We start from the raw sequence: 25,207 nt of genomic DNA on the forward strand, positions 1-25,207 counted from the left end.
ATCGAATTTTTTTTCGGTATCATTATGGTATTGGTGTGAATTTTTTCCATAGAAAAATTTCGGAATTTCGGTATCGGTACCGGTATGAATTTTTGATATCGATATTTTTGCCACGGTATACCGAAAATCCACCCCTAGATCTTACTGCACACTAATTATAACTAGATGTTGTTGCAAATACTATAAGTTTGTATCTCCGAAATCGTCATCTCTCTCACGAGTCAAAAAATATATGTATTATTCTGCAATTGGTTTGAAAGAATTGATGACGAAAGATGAATAATATATAAATGAAGAATTCATATATGGATTTCATAATGATATAAAATTCTAATCATTTGTAGAATTTGAACTAAATGTTTTATAAAACAAAACATGTAATAAATTCATACCTTACCTTTCACACTAAACGTTAATATCAACATAAATTAATAATTTATTTATTTACTTACATATGGAAAGATTTTAGGCAAATCATGATTAATTTATTTTAAGTTTTATAATGGAATAGAATTTTCGTGGTCCCTTGCCCGACCATTTGACTTAATAAAGATGAGCCTTCGTCCAAATGTTTCAAACGTATGTGTTCCTTTCGGGAAACTTCTCCAATAATAAACGTACTTGACTTTTCCTCGTTTTTAAGTCATCGGCCACTCATCCGACGTTAAGAAAGAATTTCAAATTTCATATTTCATATAATTATTTTATGAAAATAATGAGTTTCGTAATCTTAAAACGTATTCATCTTGGTAATTATAAATGTGTCTTTTAAAATCGAAAAATGCTAGATGTTGTGATAAACCCAAATATTTTGGGAGTTGTAAGATATTATTTTCGAATTATGTGATTAATAATAATTTTGAAATTATTGAATAATACATAGTACTAAAAAAATTCAGCCAATAAATAACTTAAATTCGAAATCTAGTGCAAGATATACACATTAAATTAGAAATTAAGGAGGAGTATCAATATGATTGGAAAGAAATATTACATATAAGGCGCAGCTTTCTCAACAAGGAAGATAGCAAATTTACAGTCCAGATACATTTTGAACTCTTAGTGCAGAAATATTGCATACATTTTCAACTATCGAGGCGTGACTAGATGTAACTTTAGAATAGAAAATTCTAGAGGTAGTATATTTTAACTTATATTAACTTATATTTTTTTTTACCAAATACAAAACTATCGATGGAATTAATTAAATATTTTATTAGCTAAAGATAATTTTGTAATTGATAAGAAAAAATGTAAACCAAGATGTACATCTAGTGTTACTCTTTAAAATATAGTATTACTTTTTTTTTGAAACCATATAGTATTACTTTTTAAAAAATGCCAAGTTTAATTATATCAATTTTTTTAAATAAAAAAAAAACAAGAAGAAGAAAATTGGAAAATTTAAGATAGGGCGACAGCTAGCATCGGGTCCATTTTAAATCTAATATCTGAATAAAAAGTCAATAGTCAATTGTATTAAATTTTAATATCTATCGAATCTCGGGTCAATCAATCTGTGAGTGATGTATACACCAAGGCAACGTTTGGTTGGGATGATTAGGTGTGATAGATTATTTTATCACATCTAATCTTGCGTTTGGTACGATTCTGTGATACCTTTGTCCCACATAGAAAAAATCAAAGATTTAAAATGAGTTTATAATGACTTACAATGGACTTCTATAGCAACTTGGGTTAATCATTTTCGTAAAAGCGAGGACGAATATGAAGTAGTTGCTATAGGGGCCCATTGTGCAGTCACGCAGGCGCGGGCCCGGGCTCGGGGCGTGACAGAATGGTATCAGAGCCGGTCACCGGCATGGAACACCGGGAAATAAGTGCTATGCGGGGCAAAGTGCTACGTGTATGGGAGCCACCTCTTGAACCTGCGGGACAAAGTGCTACATGACGGGAGCCACCTCTTGAACCTGTAGGAGCCATCTCTAGATTCTCGGTGCTGGTGGATCGAGGGGTCAGGCCGCGACGAGGACGTCGCGTTCTAAAGGAGGGGTGATTGTGATACCCTTGTCCCACATCGAAAAAATCAAAGATTTAAAATGAGTTTATAATGACTTACAATGGACTTCTATAGCAACTTGGGTTAATCATTTTCGTAAAAGCGAGGACGAATACGAAGTAGTTGCTATAGGGGCCCATTGTGCAGTCACGCAGGCGCGGGCCCGGCTCGGGGCGTGACAGATTCTTAGTAAACCAGCTCAATCCTTCCTATGAGTGATTAGGTGGTATTACGTGTGATAAAATAATACCTCCTTCCTCCGTAGGATTATTAATCCCTCCTCTATCCCTACCCACTTTCCAATTTTACCCTTCTTCCATCACTGCTATTGAACCACCTCGGCCGCCGGACCGCCGCCCTCGCCGGACCTCTGCCGCCGTCGCCGGACCGCCACCCCCGCCGCCGCCGGACATACGCCGGACCGCACCACATAGCCGTCGTCGGACCTTCATCGGAACGCCATCGCCGTCGCCGGACCGCCGACTCACCGCCGTCGTCGGCACTGCCCCACCGCCGTGCCAGAGTGGAAGAAGAAAAAAAAAGAAGGACAATTTTGTCCTTTCATCAAAAATTTCAAAATTATCCTACACTTAAAAATCTAACCAAACATACTACCATATATTACATATCTACGACAATCATTTTCTTTATCATTGAAATAGATTTCTTGTGAAATTGAAATAATTTTTAAAATGATTTTTTCAAAGAATAGATCTCTTGTGAGACGGTGTCACGAATATTTATTTGTGAGACATGTCAACCTTACCGATATTCACTATAAAAATAATACTCTTAGACACCGTTTGATAACATGTATAAGAGGCTAATTTGTGTTGAATTCTGAATTAATACCTTGATTGGTACGCTGACACTGTGTGCGTGTTTGTGTATGGGCCCGTTACAATTAACTGTGTGGGAGACATTATTAATACTACAGGCAGGCCAAGACAACTGTAATCAATATCTACAGTGAGTTGTAGTACACATACATTTTACCGATTTACCCTTCTTGCCCTAGCATTAATTTAGAAAATTTACCGACAATTCTCATTCATCTTCTTTCCGCAGCCATGAATGGGAATGCAGCATCCATCACATTCCTGTAAGCACAACACTGGAAGCCGTCCACTATCTTCTTAGAAAGGGTAAGTTACTTTCGTATCCATCGTTTTTACCCTGATCTGATAAATTTGTTTGAGCTTTTTTTGACGGGAAGAATGAAGAAACTAGTTTCTTCATTTATTTGTATTTCTGTAGGTTTCGTTACATTTGGTTAGTATATTTACTTAAATCTTATGGATTTCTTTGTTGTACAGATTATATATTTGTGTTGATATAAGTTTTTCTATGGTGTTCGTGTTTTTAAGTAGACCAATTTTCATGGTTTGAACTTGTGGCATAAATCTTTCTGTCATGGCTCAAGTACATCGGCACATCGCAACATTTGTAGCGGTACACCAACATTTGAGCAGGTCCTTCATGTTCTTAGTGCTGTTAACACGTTTCTTTACGAAGTTTGTAGCACGGTCGCCTCGTAGATACCGTACAAGAGACCGTACTTACAATGTTACTGGGAGAATATCTGCTCAAATCAACCATCTACATAGGATTATTGAATTAGGAGATGTGCAGTGTGTTTCGAATTTGAGAATGGATCGAAATGCATTTGCACGTCTTTGTTATTTGGTTAAAAATGTGAGTGGCGTAGTGGATTCCAGATATGTTCGTATCGAGGAGAAGGTGGCAATGTTTTTATCTATTCTAGCACATCACAAGAAAGTTAGAGTGATTGGTCATGATTATTTACGAAGTGGGCAAACAGTGAGCTCTCATTTCCACGAAGTGCTCCGTTCGATTCTGAAACTCCACCCCCTACTACTTGTCAAACCACTTCCTGTGGATGAGACTTGCTCCAACAACACTTGGAAATGGTTCAAAGTAAGTGTCTTTACTCGTAATCACCATTTGTTGGCTTCCTTTGTCGAACTTATTAGTTAGACGTCATGCATTTAAATTCATGCTGTAAAGACTAGGAACCCAAAATTATTGCTGAGTTGACAACTAATATTAATTGTAATGTCCCATCTCTATTGGAACAAGATAAAAATTAAATACAGTGCAAAATCAAGAGGAGAAGCATTCAATTCTCTTATATACATGTATCAATTGTTTGGGTGTGGAGAAGTTAAAAAATGACCCACCACCTGAACACAACACAGACCAAATATTTCGTACTATATGTTAATTATGAAATCAACCAATAGACAGCGACGGTAATGATATATGCAAACATTGTACGATAATTCGATGAAGTAAACAAGTAGCACAAATAATGTTACAAAGTCATTGGATTCCCACTGATCTGCTTGCATTGTTTTGAAAATACAAAATGTGAAATCAAACAACTCATCGTCGTAACTAACCTTGCATCATTCTACTTGAAAATGAATGACACAACGTACATGTACAAGTAGCAGAGATCGTACAAATATGTTTAATTATCTTACTTTGACAAAATAACACACAACAGTAAGAAAAAGAGGAACACACTTACGAAACAACATGTGCACCCGAAACAGCAACAAATAGCAACTGATGAAATAGTCATGGGCTTTGGGACCATTTTGTCAATGTCTCCGGTTGCTTCTTTGCCGTCAGTGGCCTGTACAACAAATTCTTTTGTGGGGGTGATTGATTCTTTCTTTCTTGGGTAACAATCTTGACTAAATGAATGTTCCTCCGTCGAGGGAACTTTCTGATTGAGACATGTTTGCTTCGTACCACTGCAAGAGCCAGTAGTATATTCCATTGACTTGCTATTTTCCCGTATGACCTTACTTCCTTGATACTAGTCATACCAGATGAATTTGTTTTGATGGTTAAGAGCTGCCGGTCATATGTAGTAAAATTCACCCGGACGAGTGGATCGATCACCAGCTTTACGTAATATCATCAACCCATTGTCACACTCACAGTCAGGAGTAGGCTTTGTCTCCATAACCACTACAGAGTTGAACACATTAACTCACATTACAGAGAAAAACCATCTACAAAATTAAACATAACTTAATATAGACATGAAATCAGTAGTTTCTTCAGAAATCTACCTATGTACAAGAACAATAATTAGGTTTTACAACAAAACAATTTAAAGGTTACATACGGTATCAAATTACAGCTATGAGTGATGGTATGTTGGCGATTGATCGGGGCGTAATGAAATTATGCAACATTACGACAGTAACATATAATCGGACTAAGACGAGGAAGAAAGGGAAACTGAAACTAAACTGAAATTTTGGGTCTCATTTCAAGCAATTAGCATAGTAGAGTAATCTGTTCAAAATAATTGTGTTCACTCACCGTTTTCAGCCGAGGAGATGCTTGTGTTTGTACACAGAAGCGTGTGGCGTAAAGAAGAAGCCGTATGTACAGTACTGTGTGATGAGAAAAACGATTTAAGCAGGGGAACGAAAGCATCGAATGTAATAAGTTGTAGTAAAGAGGAAAGGGCTTTTTGGGTATTCACAATTGTCTTTACCATTCTATTATTGAACTTAGAAGAATACCAAACAGAGTACATTCTTATCCATCTACAATAATAATCCAAAACTTTGACTTTACTTGTAAAGCTTACTAAATATCCTTAATTATACCAACACATAAACCAAACGGTGCCTTAGTATAAAAAGTAATATTTTTTCATGGATGACCCAAATAAGATATCTGTCTCAAAAATATGACTCGTGAGACTGTCTCACACAAGTTTTTGCTTTTTTTCAAAATAGCAAAAAATTAATTTAAATTATCGTAGTATACGAGACATTACAGATACTCCATCGAAAAATTTATCAACATAGAACTAATTTTCTAAAAAGATTTCTTGTATTTTTGAAAATTGAAATTAGATCCGAATATACAAGTATTCTTGTTTGGGAACAGGATGGGTTGTAGCCCAAATTAATGCTTCTCACTACATTCGGGCCTAATATTCAATAAAGTTCATCATTGGCACCATTAATTAAGTCCATGCCCAACAAGAAAACGGTTACTAGACTCTACTTGAACCTAAATGCGTGTCACTTCCTCTCATTTGATTCATAAGTTCTCATTTGGCTATTCAAGCTCTCTTATCTTTGCGATCTCTTCCAACAGTCGCTAACTTGAGCGTCAGAAGATTTTTTCCCGGATATTCCCCAGTGCTTATAACGCTTATTCATGATGCAGGTAATATAGCCATTGTGCATCCGGATTCGACGTATCCTGATATTTTCAAATAAAGTAATATCTTTTTTGGGTTAAATCAACTTAGCGTCCATATTAGTTTGAAATATGTCGGAATCAATGTATTATAATCGGGGATTCACCGCTAAACTACGGGGGAAGATATATTATGTGATCTGATTACTTAATAGGGCAAGAAATCTCTTACCAGAGTAAGATATGTGCATTTTGAAATATGTTTTCCTAGCTGCACATATCATGTCACTATTAATCACAAAGATATATCACGTCGTTATTGAATTCATATACAACTCTCGATATACCAATAGTTACAAATTCGATCGAAACATATGAGTTGAAATGACTGTACTTTACACTAATGATAACTTAAAGTTCTTGCACTATTAGTGATACCTAGGAGATCATTAGACATTGCTACTAGACGCTCTTACTATGATCCGATGATTGCAGTCATACAATGCTACTAGAAGCTCTTACTAAGTATAAGATTCTCATATAATATTCAAGAATTAATTAATAAATTGATCAATAATGAATTAAGTAATTAAATAATTATCATTTAATTTTATATATGTATACACACACACACAAACATATATATGAAGATATATATATATATATATATATAATGTATTATTAAGAGTCGATTATGTATAGTATTTTCACAGGTGAAAAATATCATATAAGAGCTTTTTAAATAATGAAAATATAGAATCATGATTCAAGGAGAATCCTAGTTAGAAATTTCATGTTTATTAAATACATTTTATCAAAAGTTGATAAAACACAAATCTTTTGTTCATAATTTTGTCCACCAAAAATTTGACAACACAAGCAATTTTTCTCTCTCCCCAGAGAATGTTTGGGCCACAAACAACTCTTGCCCAAAGTTTCACGAATCTTTATCTGTGAGACGTGTCAATCTTACCGATATTCACAATAAAAAGTACTATCCTTAGCATATAAAATAATATTTTTCATGAATGACCCAAATAAGATATTCGGCCCACGAATTTGATCCGCGAGACCGTCTCACATGAGTTTTTGTGTGATTTAAAAATCAATTATGATTTGCTTAATTATTGATTAAGAATAATTAAGTATAATAAGTCATGATTAGTAATCATGAAGTTTTGGCCATTTCTTGAGAAGAACAAGTCATGGTCGTGATTCTTCCTCCACCACTCACCACCGCCATGATTCAGTCGGATCGCCATGCTTTCCGGCCACTCGTCTCAACTCCAAATCTTTTATTGTTTTCTTTTGCAAATTAGAAAATGAACATTGTCTTCAATAGTGGACCAAATTTGGAGAATTGAATAAAGAGTTTATTTCAATTGATAGTTTGTAGAGAGATACAAAAAAGGCTATCTCTGCTTAAAATTCAGAATAGTTTGGAACATGCGTTTAAAACCGAAAAGTAAATAAATCTAAACATCATATGCTTGGCTTGGATCCCTTCTTGCTCCTTACTCGGGCGGCACTTCGGCTCACTTGCTAACCTAACTTTGGACGATTTTCAAGCAATATTTCGGCTAGGGAATGCTGTTGGAATTTTCGAATTCTGCCGCTAGTGATTTCAAAATTTAGGCTGTGTTGAGGAGTGGGGATGATGACCTATTTATAGGTGAGGGGAGGAGGCTAAAGTAGGCACTCAAATCATGCCTAAAATTGTGCCAAAATCTCCCAATTTTGACTCCAAATATTCTCTTCCATGGCTGATGATTTTGCTAGCAATTTGAGCTCTTTATTTCCTAATCTTTTACCCTAGATTGGTCGAAAATATGGTGCAAGCGAGGGGAGGATTTGCTTCCATTCCTTTAGCTCAAGCTTGCATATGATCCAATATTTAGGCACCGTCATATTTATGCAAAAAAAAAAAAAAAAAAAAAAACTAGAAAATTTCGAAATTAGCAATGTCCATGTATTAATTCCTCTATACTTTGTATGATATCTCTCAATCTTGCAATATTTCCTACTCAAATTTCAAAAATATATATACTTGTACAAGCGCATATATTATTAACTTGACAATAAGGATTTCTCATATAAAAATATTTTTCAATATGCATATCTCATTCTAATACATGAATCAAAATCCTATGCTCTTAACATTTTCTTGCAAATGTTTAATTACAAGGTTTGAGAAAAATCCAGTTCTTACATAAGGTTGATAGTACCAGTAAAATTTAAAAAGGAAGCAATAAAAGTACGTAAAATAGTAATTCCAATACGCTGTCTTTGAGAATTAAAAATTATATAGTACTCGTATATGTTTTGCGATTGATGATCCCTAGAAATAAGAAGAATTCGGATATCGAAAATCTATCAACTAATTAATTAAAAAATTAGAATATGTCTCTTGTGAGAATCTCACGACTCTATATTCGTGAGACGAATTGACTCGATCTATAATTACATTGAAAGTAATACTTTTGATATAAAATAATAATATTTTTTATTGTATAAAATCTTAGATGCATTTTTCAAAATTGATTTGTGAGATTGGAGATGAGAATTTTTGTAAAAAAAAAAATATAGGTAGGCGAAAGCGTGTTGCGTGAAAATACACTTTTTTACCCCTTTAAGACACAGATTTATTACGACTCAGCTAAAAGATGACTTCGATACATGAATGGTCGAGTACGTGTGTGTGTTAACCTGTGTACATCATTAATTAACTATCATTAACTAATTAAATTTCTTTCATTAAAATAACTATTTTAATAACCACTTTCAGTAGTGCAACCAAAATTCTCAAAGAAAAAAATTTCCCAAATTGGTAATGGTTTGATGAATTTAATTTGGTCGAATCAAAAAATTTATGTAATGTCATATTTGGTTGTACAAAATTAAATTAATTTATAAAGTATCATAATCTAATACTATAATAATGATGACCATCGACGAAGAGCAATGATGAATATTAATAAATAGACGGTGTGATACTGTGCTCTACACGTTTATTATTATTACTAGTACAACGACGCACGCGTTGCGTGCTTGTACGATATGTTTTTATAATTGATTTGAATTATATTTAAATGAGTATCAAAATATATTTATAAGAAATAATGAGTGGCTACATTATAATTTTGATATATGAACTAAAAAATAAATTAAAAAAGAATAAAAAAGACCCAAGCAAAAATTGAACCTACAACCTCATGATTAAGAAACATAGGCTTTATCCACTAAACTACATGTGACTTGCTTTTATTTTTTAACACTTTATTAATATATATAATTAGTAATGTAGAGAGTGGGGGTGAAGGGTATTTTAGGTATTTTAAAAAACAGACCAAGGAAGTTACTCTAACCTACTCAGCCTTAATAAATAGTAAGAGATTATAAATCATTATGTCTTTTTTTTCTGAAAATCCAAATGATAACACTTCATATGCGTATGAGTTGGTAGAGTATGTGAATATTTAATCAGTATTTAATAGTTCAATTTATCATACTAACATTTTCTTAGACAAATTTGTCGCACAAAACTTGCTCAATATAATTTGGTTTACTTGGCTAGAATAATTTTTAAACTATTGTATTAACCCGATAATTTACTCAGTATACACTAAAAAATAGCGAAGATGGCTTCCCACCTCACAGAAAGAATCAAATAAAAATATAACTTGACTTTGGGCTTCCCAACTACTGTAGCGAAATATCATATATATTATTCAGTTTTCTCGATTGGCATGGATTTTTCAGGCGTCCCGAATACTTATGGAGAGTTTCTGATTTTTCATGTTTATTTATTTTTTTACAATTTTGGTCGATAATATTATCAAATTTGGTTTTAATTCCGTATTTTTTTTAGCAATGTTGATATTTTTTTAATCGGAATTGTTGATATGACATCATATACGTGATCGTTATATTAGCTTTTTGTTATACAAAACGTATATGCACAAACAGAAAGGAACACGAGAATACTGAACTATTACTGCGAACAAAAAGGTAGCACAATGCTTAAAGTAACGTGCAAAACAAGCGAAGCAGTATGGTAAACAAAACAGCAAGTCAGTTTAAAAATTAAATCAAACGGAGGCCTGTATGAAAATACAGTGTCCTTAAAACAGATTCGCCCCCTCCGGTGCGTGCTGCGGGGATGAACGTGGACGTCTGTTTCCCAGAATACAACGGAAAACCAGTAGTACCGTAGCACAAGGCACCACGACGGCGAACCGAAAAAGTACCTGAACCTTATCACGAGAAAGAGTAACGATAGAAGAGCAGCAGCCGGTGCCGAGACAGGAAGACAAGAGCAGCTTCGGATGTGTTTGAAGGACTATGTTGCCTCTAAATATAGGCACACTCCGGCTCCATACGAACAGCCCAGCTGGAGCACCAAAGGTTACATTTTCGGCACCAAACATTTCAGTTTTTGGAATATCAATGGTCAGCTGAAATACCAAGTGGGAAATTTTGCGTTGATGGTCCGACATTCGACGCACCCAGGTCGCGCTTGTACGTTTGCACACAAGTCAAGCCTTTTTTCCACTGGCAAATCGGGCCCATGATTTGCACCTCCCTGCGCCTGTGCGCGCGAGAGAGAGCCTCTTGACCAATCATTGGTACACCTCCATAAAGTATAACACAATATAAACTCACAATGCTATATTCATTTTCCAATGTGGGACATTTCTCACTTGCCATCTACTAGGCCTTGTCCAATTTCTCATTCAAAGAAAAAGCCCAATAGGCCTATATAAGTCCAACACTTTTATGTCGGTGTCTTATCAGACAATATCGAGAAAATTACTAAAAATATAACAAAAATACAAATATAGTATACTAAAGCTGAAATTTTATAATACATACAACCAAAATCGTAAAGATAGACAAAGATGTATCACGAAAATTTACAATTATCCCTTTTATAATTATGATATAATTTTTTATGAAGAAAGAGTATTCTCTGAAACATATATTTATTTATTTGATAGCCCAATTTAAATTATTTTGATACATCACTCCCACTCAAAAACTTTTTATAGGTACAAACTTAGCTAGAATTTTCTAAATCTTGACTGTATACATGTCGGGTTATTGATTCTTGGCACGAGTCTTACCTTGAATCTTTTACTTTCCAGCCTTTTCGACAATCCCTCGAGAACTGCTTGTCACGATAAAGGTATAGTCATAATCTTTATCTCATTCAATGTAAGAGGAAAAAACAAACAAAGATTCATCAAGTCCCGATTGGAAATATTAATAATTGGTAATATATATATTCGTTATAACAAGTGTAATTTTGGGAATCGTCAATATTATTATATAAATTATTATTTTTAACAATTCAAAAATATAAAATAACAAATAATTTGATACCTCTGTAATCAATAAAAACATTAATACGATATATAATCAATAACCACGATCAAAACTAGCTACTAAATTGGGGGAGAGGCCAATGCCAAATGGTCCATTATATTGGGAAAGTTCTGTGGTATTTTGGTTTAAACTTAATTTCATGGTAACAATTTTTGTCGTGATCCTTCGCGACGATAAAATTATATGGAATAGTGTTAATAATTTCATGAGCACTGCTGAGAGATGAGATTCATATATTGAATGTATAATTTTGATATGTTTCATCATATTCGATAAGTGATTGACATCTCAACTGTGCTCACATAAGTATGAAGTATGAGCAGCATGTTTTGAGCTTCTTTGTGCTAAATTTCCAGGGTTCTTGAGCTGGGTTCGTATCGTTGAGCTGCAACACATCGGTCCCCTGCAAGTTTGCATAGCTTCGAAATCCCAAGTCATCAAATTTTTATTTAGGGATTATCAGATCATGAGCTTTGCTCCAAATTTGTCTCCAGCTCGAAAGATTTATGAACTTGATTGAACTCGTCTTTAATTAGTTAGGGTCTGATAGGTTCGTAATTGGCTAACTCGTGCTTCTAATCACACGGGTGAAGTCCATTTACTCACAAACTGATCCATTCAATAAAGGTAACTTGAAAGCTTGCCCTTCTGTTTTTTAAAAAAAAAAAGAAAAGAAAAGAAAATACCCCTTAATTAATTAGGTGACAGCGATATATATATATATATAAAGAAAGAATAATCGACTGGGAAATGGGATGCACGATTCCTCAACAAATGAAGAAATAGGAATTTTAGTCTTTTCATAACAAATAATAATAATAATTTGTTAACACAAAGAATATCATACGTAACGATAATCAAATAGAAATTAGTGAAAGAATACGAATATACTAAAGCTACCTTTTCTTTCCGTTTGGTATTCTTGTTCATATTTTCTGCGGGAAGAAACTATGGCCATGCCAAAAAGAAGGTTGCTCAAGATTATTCTCCTCGGTGACAGTGGGTAAGGTTTTTAATAATCGTTTTATTTTCAATATGTTTTCTTTTTTTAAAGAATAATATATTTATTTATTTTCATGATCGATTTTCAGGGTGGGAAAGACATCTCTGATGAACCAGTATCCTTCATATGTTATTTTAAATTTTTTTGTGAAGTAAATTTCTGAAGAATATATATCTAGAAATTATCAGCTTTGGATTTTATATTTTGGTAGTCTTTTAACAAATACTGTGCACCAGATATGTATCGAAAAAATTCAATCAACTCCACAAAGCAACAATTGGTGCTGATTTTGTCACCAAAGAGCTGGTGATCGACGAAAAGTTTGTCACGTTGCAAGTATGTAAACAAACCTCGAACTCGCTTTACGCATATGTATCTTGAAAATAAAGACAATCGATCCAGCAAGTGACCATTTATCAATTAAATGAAAAGTTTTGAAGTTTTATTTATATTATATTTCTGAAAATGAGAGTTTAGTACGTCCAAGAAATTATGTTTGAAGCTTGGGATCCGAACAGATATGGGACACGGCGGGACAAGAGCGTTTCCGAAGCCTGGGTGTTTCGTTCTACAGAGGAGCAGATTGCTGTATACTCGTGTACGACGTTAATGTGCTCAAAACATTTGAGACACTTCAAAATTGGTACAAAGAATTTCTCAAGCAGGTGATCACTAATGCCTTGAATCTGATTTTTATGGTTTTTTGTATAATATCCATTGATTCAAACAGTTTTATTCTTTTATATATCTATTTAATTAAGATTTTTTAACATGAAAATATGCATGCAGATTGGTCCTGCTTCCCCTGAGACATTCCCCTTCGTGCTAATCGGTAACAAAGTCGACGTAGACGGTGGAAACAGCCGTGTTGTAAGTGTGGATTTCTTATTCAAGAACTTCTACTCTTCGTGTTCCCTTGGGTATAAATATAAATTCCACAGGTCTCTGAGAAAACAGCTAGAGAATGGTGCATTTCCAAAGGGAACATACCATATTTCGAGACGTCGGCCAAGGAAGATTACAATGTAGATGCTGCTTTCACTAGTGTAGCCAATGCTGCACTTGCTAATGATCCATCGATGAATATGTAGTCAACAAAAATTCATGGAAATTAGTTTTTTTTTTGAAAAAAATAAAATAAAATATATGCATCGATCCCTTTTAGCAGCTTGTTTGATCTTATCATCGATTCTCTTTGCTCTGATTTTTTTTTTGTTTCAGATGGGAACTTGATGAAGAAATCCCATCCCATTGGTGAGTTTATATATAAGCAATTGAATCATCATTTCTAATTTCACTAAAAAAATTATAAATGTTGCTACACTAACTTTTAATTTCAGTTATTTTAATTTGGTCTAATTGTTGATGTGATATCTGACTAGTCAATAATTTTCGAAGTCACGTCAACAATTTTCGTTGTCATGTCAATATTTTCCATTATAATATTAGCAATTTATCAAAAACTGCCGAAAACTGAAAGGTAGTGTATCAAAACCAAATTTTGAAAATTTAGTGGACTATGTACAAAATTGAACAAGTTATGGACAGGAAAAAACGTGTTACCTAAATTTAAATATATACATGATAAAATTTTATCTCATGTGTAATTATGCTAGGATAATATTTCTATAAAATTCTGTATTTTCACATAAAATAAGATAATATTTTGGAATAGAAATTAATTCGTATACTAAAAAAAATCCTTTTTTATATACATGTATTTGTAGTGATCTGCAGCGAATCCCAGAATCAATTTCTGGAACGGAGCAAAGAGGAGGATGTGCATGTTGAGATCATCAGCAATATCGGATGAGTTACATTCCTAGCTAATTCCCATATTTACTCGTCATTCTTTTCATGGTTTGTTTAAAATCAACAATATTTTATGCTGCAATCACCGGCGTATATTAAAAACGCACTGTGGAAACTACTTTCAAGGGCGTGCGCTCATGTGTTTGTTGTTAATATTGTTGCACCCTATAGAAAGCACGATGAGCATACTACTATCGATGTTATTTTTCGCGACATGCATAGCGTGCTGTCGATAGCCTCCAGCTTTCAACAGCTTTTAATTATGCGGTGGTTAATGCGTGCTGTGGAAAAAAAGCCGATTTACACGCTGCGAAAAAACGTTTTTGTTTTAGTGGAATGTCTACTGAATGTTGCAAAAATACTATAGGAGACATAATGCATCTATATCTATCACTTGAAACTCAAACGGAGAACGACCTTGTTAATCTAGAAAAAAATAAGCAAAGGGCACCTTCAAATAATATGTTTGCCTCTTCATAGAAACTCTTCTCAGGACTGAGGCCATGAACCAAAAAGGTCCTTGCCAACTGCTAGCAGTGATGATTATTTCAAATGTGTGTGAGTGCACGCCTTCCACAAAATTCGGACTTCAAACTTGTCTTTGCGTTGCTTGCATGAACACTAGGTTCACCCGATTCATCGATGAAGACATTGATAAAACCCATACCAATATTTGGTCTTTGATCTTCTTGCAACCTTCTGAGTGAAGTTGATGATTTGTTCCAAGAATCAACGAGTTGAGATAAAACCTATATCAGTAGTTGGAATCTCTCTCATTCCGGTGTAAGATGTGAGAACCCAGATTTTTGGGCATGTAATTAATTAAATATAGACATGTATAAGAATTTATTTTCGAGTTATAATAAATTCGAAAATATTAAATAATACATGGTATTGAAATTTCAAGCTAATAAATATATGAAATTCAAAACTCAGTACAAATCGTGTATTAATTTCGAAATAAGGCTGGATATCAATAAAATTTGGAATGAAATATTACATACAAGGTAGATTTTCTCAACAAGGAAGCATATCAAATATTATGGAATGATTATCTCGAATTATGGAAGGAGCATCTCCAAATTTTGGAAATAGTATCAATTGAATTATGATAAGATTTTCACCTCACCCCTATAAATAGGAGAAGCTCTCATTCAAATTTCACACATGAATTTTCGAGTTTTTGCTGCAAATTTTCGAAATTTCTCTCCAAATTTCTGCACGAGTCATCAAAGTCATGTCCAAGTTCAAAAATTCGTTTCTCTTGTTCGGGAGCTTGGAATCCAATCTCCATCGTTCAGAATATTCTTACATATGTTTCGCATAACATATCCAAATTTCAGCAAAACCCAACGGTTAGTTTTTCGTTTATAGCCTTTGAAAGAAATCTGCTCATATTTTAGGTGGGAATTCAGCATACCTACGGTTTTTCTGTATGAACAGGCCTAAACGACTTCCAAACCCGATCTTCACCGTTCATAATTTATTTAACGTACTTGTGAACGTACTGTAAAATTTTGAGTCCGATCCGACGGTGCAGGAAGGCGCAGTGAATTTTACAAGATGGCTGATTTTTCGGTAGAGGTGCTGTTGCGTTTTCGAAGCATAATTCTTCTATGGTTTCCGAGTTCTTCACGTTTTCTTCCAGTCTAAGATAAGTGGACTTGTTTTAAAAATTAAATCTCGTTATGCATATTATCTTATTCGTTTTTGAAAATACGATCGAGTACACATTTTTCTTCTACTCCTTTCTTGTGTTTGTCATACGGTTTTGAGCACTGTGAGGAGTCGACTGTATATGGGTGGGAATCCCAACCATGACGTACCCTTATGTGGTGGGGGATATAACCGCTATACGGCCTCGCCCCCTTAGAGGAGTACAAATTAGGGACTGATATCAGTAAACCATAGAAAGTAGACGAATCTCAGTGCTGGTTAATGTTATGCATGTGATGTGAATTATGTTATGCAAGTGCAAGTAATGTGATTTTCGAAATTATGCATGTTGTTATAGTGCTCGAACGACCCCCACTTGCTGAGTATTTCCCAAAATACTCACTCCTTACTCTACCCTCCCCAGATAAATCAGAAAAGAAAATCAAGGAAGATGAACAAGACCAGTTTTGGACCTGATAATACGATGATTCAAGAAGTTTATTTTAGTTTTGGCTTAGTAAGTTGTAAAAGCTTCCGCATATTATTTTTATTATTTTAAGAATCTACGTTGTAAAGACAATCTTTTGATCGATTATGAGTAATAAACTGGTTTTTGGTTTATATTGTACTACGAAGCTTGTTGTTTTCAATTGTGTGGTTGTAAAACAACGCCGGTGTCGACTAACCCCGGTCTCGGGGCGTAACATAAGATCGGTTAATTCATGTTACTTTGGCCTAAACCTGTCAAGAGCTGCTCATTGTCCGTGCAATATCATGCCCGCCCTCTTCGACCCCGAGTGTCACAGCTACACATTTATTTAAATAATCAAAGTAGCACAAAAATACATATTTATAGGTGATGGAAAGTAACATGAATTAAAAGACCAAATCCTCTATCAAAAGAAATGATCTTGGCTAATTCTTAAATATACTGTAATTTTTTTTATTTTAAGGGGAAATAATGTAGAATCTTTACAATGAACAAAACCACAAATGAAAATCCAAATATATATGTATATACACTTTTATCTAACCTCTTGAAACAAAGATCCCAAAAATAAGCACAAGATAAACAAATCAAACTTGCGAGAAAGTCACCTCTAACTTCTTTACTATTAGCACCATGACGGCAAAACCAGGGTCCTTTAGGCACCACAACAAAAAATGATTTGAGACAGAAGATGTGAAATTCGTGATCGCATTTGTCGCATAGCTGAAATGAACTTTAAGATCAGATCTCCTAGCTTTGGAAACTGTAACAGATATATAAAAAGAATCATATGTATTAAAAATAAGCACCCAAAACAAAAAATTTGTGCAGAAAAAAAATGTACATTCGATAGAGTTATCGGGATCTCTCACGTACTTAAACCAAGCATGAGTAATGCGTGAAAAGAAAGCCAAGAGATGATAGTTCAATCTACCAAATCCATCATTCTCCCAAACATTAAGTGTGGGTTTGGGCAACGGTGGTGGCAGGTTGGGATGAAAATGAGAGAGAGAAAAAAAGATAAGGTTATCGGAAAAGAGATTTTGGAGAGCAGATTTAACCCCTTTTTTATGGCAAACTATCTATAAGGCACTCGAACATGACTTTCTCCTCATTTTCTATTCCTCCAAATGTTTGTTTGAGTTCCTAATCTTTTAAATTTTTCAAAAATATCATCAATCTTCATAATTATGGTATGTCACATTGTTGTACATATCTAGTTCGTTCTTAAAGTCATATATCCCAAAGACGTATGACTACACAAGGTTTTCAGCCTATATATCATGTTTCATATGATTGATTTTTGTACGAACAATCACGCTTCCGCATAATAAACTGAATATTTAACTTCTTTGACCCGAGTGTCGTCGGGTTGTATCCACTGGGTTTTATAGATTGCTCTTTACACTCCAGCCACATAGTCGCAACAGATGGTTTCTGACGTAGATTATTTCAACAGCACCTAATACAATCATGTTTCGTTTACAACCACAGTGTGTGTAGTAAAGTAGTTTAATTTTAAAATAATATATGATAGGGGCAATAATTGTGAGGGCTCGTTATCCTATTCATGGTTTATCAATATTCAACCATGATTATACAGTAAATAGCGGAAAAATGAGTTAAAAATTTCTGTTTGGGATTATTAAAATTTCTACACAACCTTCCCATAATTGGATATAACAGAAATCAAATACTCAAAATAAATAACATATGCACTTAATAAACTCAAAAACATAAACATGTGTCATCCAGATACAATCATGTCATATACAAACCAAAAATATCATATAGCTGAAAGGCTCGATAATAATATAATACAATCCGTCAAAGATACACATAATATTTGGAAGACAACAATACTACGCAATACATAAATACAAACTGAGCTCACTCTCAAGGAGCTCTAGTACTTCTTGATGCTTTCTCTCGAGCACCTGTGATCAAACCACATGTACCATCTGTCATATTTACACACAAAAGACACGACTGCCCCATCTCGGGGGTCAGAAACCGAACTACGAGACATCAAAAAACCACGATATATGACATAGAAATGCAATGATGCTATGCACAAATAGGTGCAAGATATCAGGATATCATGAGTCAAATGATCGGTATCAACAATTATATATTGTCACGCCCCGAAACTCGGGATTGACACCGGCGTCGTTCATCAGTCACATAATCGAAAAACGACCAGCCTCGTAGCACAGTATAAACCGAGACCAGTTTATTTCATAAATTCGCAACAACAACCATTGTCTTTACAACTGAAAAATGAAATAACTAAAACGACAGAGTTTATAATGCGGAAACGAAAAAAAATAACTTGAACTAAATTCCTTTAGTGTTCACCATCCCCAAAAATGTTCGGACTCCTCATCCTCGAGTTCTTTTTCGGGCTTGTCTGGGAAGGTTGTAAGGGGGGTGAGTATTTGGGGAATACTCAGCAAGTGGGAGAATATCGAACACAATAAAACAACATGCATAAATTTAAAAAAAAAACACATACTTGCATAATAATGTTCACATGCATAACCTTTACCAAGCACTGCGATTTATCTACCTTCTATGGTTTACTGACGTCAGTCCCTAATTTTTACTCCTCTAAGGGGGCGAGGTCGTATAGCGATTATGTCCCCCACCGCGTAAGGGTACGTCATAGTTGGGATTCCCACCCATATACGATTGACTCTTCACAGTGCTAAAAACGTATGACAATACAAGAACGGGGTAGAAGAAAGATTGTACTCGATTCTTAAATTTTCTTTCAAAATTTCGAGAAATCACATATGCATAACCTAAATTTTAAACATTAAAAATAGCCCACTTACCTTAAACTTCTTGAAGAAAAACGTGAAAAACCACGGTGGCTGGGCTGCGGCAGCGCTTCGCTGTGCTCGAAAAATCCTAAGAAAACTAGAGGGGATTTCGAAAATATGGTGTGATATGAGGTGTGAAATTTTGAGTCAGGTGGCCCTCCTATTTATATGGGTTGGCTGTTATCGTGATCAAGAATTTTAGTGTGTTTGAATTATAAATCAAATCTTCATCTAATCTCTGTGATTTTCGAAATCTACACCCTCCTCCTTATGAAGAATTCGAAATTTGTATAATATGTGTACCGATAATTTCGAATTCTGGGGATTTTATTATCTCTTGCTTGATTTTTATCCCGGTATCTCAATATCAATTAAACTCTTGGATTTTCTCCTGCTCAAATTTTAAATAATATACAAGATATTATTATTCACTCAATCTTGGTAAAATCTTGCAAAAATCTCACATCTTAAAATCAAATAAATTCTGGTATCCAAGATATACTACCCTGATAACATGATAACTCAAAATCTTGGGTTTTACATATATAATATGCTGTATTGTTCCATGACAGCGGACCATGCCTGGTATATGGCCCAGCCTCGAAGTCAGCAACTACCTAAGTTGGACCGAATCAAGGTAGCCAAACATCTCCATGACACAATATCATATCATATATATAACGGATATCAACAAAAATATAATTGGATCTCAATAATAGACATGCTCAATATGATATGTTCAGTGGTATTGATGTGTTTAATTAAAATAAAAATGTGTGTGGACGAAAGAAATATTACAACATTTTAAAAAGGCTACAACAACGGATTTTTATCTGTTGTGGCAGGTAGAATTTGCGACGGTTTTCCAAAACCGTCGCTACAATTAGTGACGGTTAGCAATCAAGACCGTGCTAATTTTAGCTATGGTCAGTAATCAAGATTGTTGCTAATTTCAAACATGCGATGGTTTTACTTAAACCCCTCGCTAAAATCAGCGACGGTTTATACAAAATCGTGGCTAATTTTAACAATGCGACGGTTTTCATAAAACCGTCTCTAAATCTGGCAACGTTTTCCAAAACCGTTGTTGTTTGTCCAAAAACCGCGCTAATCGACAACGGTTTTTCGGTTGTCCACAAAAACACACTAATAGACAACGATTCTATGAACCTTTAGAACCGTTGTCATTGACCCTAAAAAAATGCTCAAATTAACCGTTGTCATTTACCCTAAAAACCGTTGTCTTTGACCCCCAAAAAACAATGGTTTTCGCTAAAACCGTTGTTAAAAAACATACGACAACGGTTTTTCACAAAAACCGTTGTCGTATGTGCGTTGTTGTATGTAGAATTTCTTGTAGTGTATCAACTGATAATATGCGAGTCAGCATATAATATCACATAAATCAACAAATAGCAAATAAATCATAACAGAATCATCAGATACCTTTGTTAGACATTATAAAAATAACTGATTTTTACGTACTTCAACCAATTTACCAGTGATTAATTAAATCTTCATGAAAATGCCAACTCAAATAAATCACCTAAATATTAATTTAAAATATCTTATTATCACATACAGATTCATAACCATTTAAATTCATCTAAAATTCCAAATTCAACTATTTAGGCATTTTAAATTTCTAAAATCTCAATATTTGATTAAAATACCTAAAATCAATCATTTATATTTTACTTTGCCGCAAAATATTATTTTAGCTTTAAATGACACTAAACTAATATTCAAACAACTAGCTTTCCTAATTTCTCAAACTTTGAATTCTATCTGAAAAATTCACAATATTCAAATTTCATTATTTTATTAACTCGAATTATTCCGATGATAATTAATTATTCCGATGAATTATCATAATTATCAAACTATCATAATTTTATAAAATTATCTTATTATTAGTTTAAAGATAAATTTTAGGTTCGTCAGATTATACCTTCAACTCGCACAATTCTGGAAAATACAACAATAACTCAATAATGAATCAATATTAATATGATTGAACTAAAATTGAATTAAATCGAAATATTAAATTTCTACCCTCAGGCAGCCTTCGAACTCTCCAAACCAAGGTTGAAATCAAACATAAATACTAGGCTCATCGGGAATAGACATCGAACTCGCCGGAGAAGACCATCGGAATCGCACAGAAAACTGAGCCACGATCTTTTTGCAAAACTTTGGTATCATGAAAACAAAGCTTACGACATAAGGAAAAAAACCCCTCGATAAATTTTGACTTAGCAGCGGAGGGCAACGATTTCGGTAGTGAAAAAGCGACGGTTTCTGACGGATTTTCCGGAATTCACAATTTTCCTAGAAAAAGTGGTATCAATGGAAAGATTACGTGGAGACCTTTCAACCGTATATTTACTTAAATTTTTCGGCAAACGGTGCAGCCACATTCCAACTCTCGTGTGGTATAAAATTTAAATATGCATATAATATCGTCTATGAACTAATATTTTTTAATAATTATTTTAAACACATGATTTAATTATATGGCTTAATTATTTTAAATTCCTCAATTTAAAATAATTAATCTTAATTATTGACAAAAATATTTAATTAGATGGTGTCATTACAATAAGCTTTCATCTTTTTATCTAAACATACAATTTATTAACACATAGTAACCTTTTGTAGAGGAGGAAGAACTTGCTTAGTTATCTATAGCAGCCATAATTACAACATACATACAATAAAGAAAACTATTACAAGTTTATTTTGAAATAACAAAGAAGGTGTTGATTGATGTCTTCATATTCTTTTTGCGTTGGTATTTTTAGAAGTCTTGGTGGATTTGAATTCCACTTGAAATCTTATGAATTATTCTGTCAGTTATGGCCGACAACATCTTGTGGGTAGTTATCCTTTCAACAACTAGTTAGTGGCTTATCTTAATGGGTGGTTGAGTGGTTCAACTTCCACTACTTAGTGGAAATGTCTTTTAGTGGTAGTCAATCGTCCACTAATGGAGTAATTGGATCACATGATTTCTTTATCTTCGTCGATGAGTCTTCTGCTTTTTTTGGTCTCTGAGAAAATTGTTGTTTATTTGGCCCTTCACCACTTGGTCATGTTTCTGCAAGATACTTTAGGTTCGTTCTGGGTAGAAAGCTTTTACCGAATTCTGTCTCCTTTTGGTTCGGGCATTTTGGGCAGATGCTTTCTGACCATTATCCCACATGAGTCAGATTACATAATTTCCGGTGAGTTTTTTTGCTCCCCGACAGCTTGTTATTCCACAAAAAAAAAAAAAAATCATTTCAAATAAGTCTTCGGCGAAATTTGTTGTTTTTCCCATCACAATGTTTAACATAAATACTCGACTTTGTCCTTCTCTGTTAGACAGACCCATAGACCGCATGCTCTTCGGGTAGAGATGACATCTTCAGTTAATGAAGCAACAAGGGGTGTTTTTTTCTATTTGAGGATCTTTGATAAATTTTTGAATACTTGTATCTGGCATCATTAGCTTGATAAAATGAAAGGCTTTATGTGAGCCTTTTCCTGGTGGTTCTGATGTTGTACTGGAAAAGTGTAGCTCAAGAATGTCTCCTCTAGACAAAATAGTCATTGTTTGCCTATATTTCATGAACTTCTTGAATCCACTTAGGTAGTCCTAAAATTTCTCGGAAATTGGGTGATGTAGTATAAGTTTATGTAGTCCACTTAGGACTTCTTGGACATGTGTTTTCTCTCATCTCTGACTTGTTATTAGATCTTTTTGAAAAGATAATCTTCTTTGTTCTAGTTTAATATTTTGATTTCTTTGTATAATCGGTTTGTCGTGAATCTGGATATTTGTTTCTTGTATTAAATGAAACTTGTTTTTTTTGGATAAATTGAATGAGCTATTTTTTCAAATATTTCTGGTATTTCAATAAACTCATTTATGATAAACAATTCTGAATTATATGTATTAGATAGAGCATATGAAATTTGATAGATAATATAATATGATATATTACCTTCTTTCATCAGTCTTTTTTTTTAAGTTTTGATGCAACATCATAGCTCGACAAAAGTCTCGATCTGCTAAGTTATAGACAATTCTTGGATAAATTACTCGTACAATTTTTCCTTCACAGATATTCCCGGAGATAGTTGCCAGTATTGAATATTGAAGGTTACTTATTCTTTTATCACATATATAAATATTAATGGGTAAATTTATTCCTTCTTTAAAAATAGTTTTTATCATAATCTGGACTGCTTCGATATAATCCATGAACATGGTTCGTGATATTTCTATCTTGAGTTTTTGTAATTCTTCTTTAATTTCTTCAGAAGGAATTAATTGCATCTCCATCAGGTTTCCCATAAATTCCATTGATATTGTCATTTCCATAATGGAAACTTTATAGATTAGAATACGGTTTCTGTTTCTTAAGCCAAGAATTCCTTAGAACTTTTCTACATGTCCTGCATTGAATCTTTGATATCTCTGTTAGCTAGAATTTTCTCTCACGATCTTTTAAACCATGTTGTAATATATTATTGTCTGGCTAAAAAAACCAAACAAACTATGTGTTTCATGTGAAACACTTCGTCTTCAGTCAGATTCCAATTATGTTATATCAGATTCTAATTGACTTGAGACTTCATCTTCTTCATATATACTTCATTTGAGGCAATATCCTCAAATAGGTAATAAACTACATAATATATTTACCCATTAAACATATTTCATATAATTCAAGACTATACGAATTCCATCGAATGTTTCTGTTGTGATTCTCATAGCTGATGTCCAATTATCTATGAGATCTTCTCTATTTTTGAAATCAAGTACATCAAGAATGAGCATAACCCCATAAAGATGTATAGGTTCGAGAACAGATTTTCCATAGGGTGTCTGATGCAAGAGAATTTGACTTCTCCTTGATCTGGTTCCCGTTGGGTGTGATTCTTCACCAACATGAAAATCTATTTGGGGTCATCTCATATTTGTATTATGAGATCCTATACTTTCCCTTAGATGTTCATGAGAAAATGATCATGTTATTGCAGGTGATTCACCACAGTTGTGTTCATCTTTAGATCTACGACCCTGATATTTGCAAAATATTCTGCAAGGTCTTGAAGATCTTCGAGACCAATTCTTTCTAAAATTGTCATCATATTAGTTTCTATCTGAGATATTTTTAATTATATTTATCATTTTTCCTTCGTCGGTTATAGATTTTGACCTCACCTTGGCAATCCTTTTTTTTTTTTTGTGTAATAAAGGTTTAGTATCAAAAGATGATGGTACCCTGCCTATCGAAGTCCTTTTACTAAAACTTGCTTGTTGTCCTAGAATTTAAATTCTTGTTTGAATATTCTTTAGTGTTATAAGAATTTCTTCTTGTCTTTCAACGATTTTTTTCTACCTTTTTGTGGCACATAATACAGCATACTGCATAATTTTGTACCATCTATTGGATTTCTCTAAGATCTTCAGAGAGATTAGAGAAATCTGGTATTATTTTCAGGAACTTGTTAGGCTGAATCATAAATTTACCTTTGGATTTTAAGATATCTAAACATTGGTTAGATCTTCTTGTTTGAATTATTCCAAAATGCTACAAATAATTAATTTTGAACTTGTGTTCTGATCAATATTATTTGAGAAATTTTCCTCCTCAGACATTTAATTACACAATAATAATAATTTTATATGTTTGAAATAATTTTACTTCGACTCTAATACCATTTCCGGCCCAGATAAATCAATCAATCAAAATCAATAAATATCAGGGTATTTTTGTCATTTTCAACATTTTAGGGAGTTTGAACAAAAAATTTTGGCCGTA

General features: G+C 33.7%; 1 protein-coding gene and 1 long non-coding RNA gene across 2 annotated transcripts; both read left to right on the forward strand.

Moving 5' to 3' along the window:
- Positions 1–2,860: 2,860 nt before the first annotated feature.
- LOC140836076 (uncharacterized) lies at positions 2,861–3,529 on the forward strand. The gene is made up of 3 exons (XR_012118970.1): positions 2,861–2,989; positions 3,089–3,165; positions 3,391–3,529. It is a non-coding gene; the product is annotated as an uncharacterized lncRNA (long non-coding RNA).
- Positions 3,530–12,371: 8,842 nt separating this feature from the next.
- On the forward strand, positions 12,372–14,528 carry LOC140836077 (ras-related protein Rab7-like). Its single transcript, XM_073201487.1, has 8 exons — positions 12,372–12,608; positions 12,697–12,723; positions 12,845–12,944; positions 13,127–13,273; positions 13,398–13,478; positions 13,550–13,695; positions 13,830–13,862; positions 14,336–14,528. Exons 1-8 carry the CDS (start codon positions 12,556–12,558, stop codon positions 14,397–14,399), a joined length of 651 nt encoding a protein of 216 aa, XP_073057588.1. The 5' UTR covers positions 12,372–12,555; the 3' UTR covers positions 14,400–14,528.
- The last annotated feature ends 10,679 nt before the right edge of the window (positions 14,529–25,207 follow it).

This window comes from Primulina eburnea, chromosome 7, assembly GCF_022965805.1.
Source record: "Primulina eburnea isolate SZY01 chromosome 7, ASM2296580v1, whole genome shotgun sequence".
Taxonomy (NCBI): Eukaryota; Viridiplantae; Streptophyta; class Magnoliopsida; order Lamiales; family Gesneriaceae; genus Primulina; species Primulina eburnea.

Coding starts and splice junctions, on each gene's coding strand:
- LOC140836077 (XM_073201487.1), top strand. CDS start 12,556: ATGGCCATGCCAAAAAGAAGGTTGCTCAAGATTATTCTCCTCGGTGAC. Junction 12,945..13,126: donor AAAAGTTTGTCACGTTGCAA/GTATGTAAACAA, acceptor GGATCCGAACAG/ATATGGGACACGGCGGGACA. Junction 13,863..14,335: donor GAAGAAATCCCATCCCATTG/GTGAGTTTATAT, acceptor ATGTATTTGTAG/TGATCTGCAGCGAATCCCAG.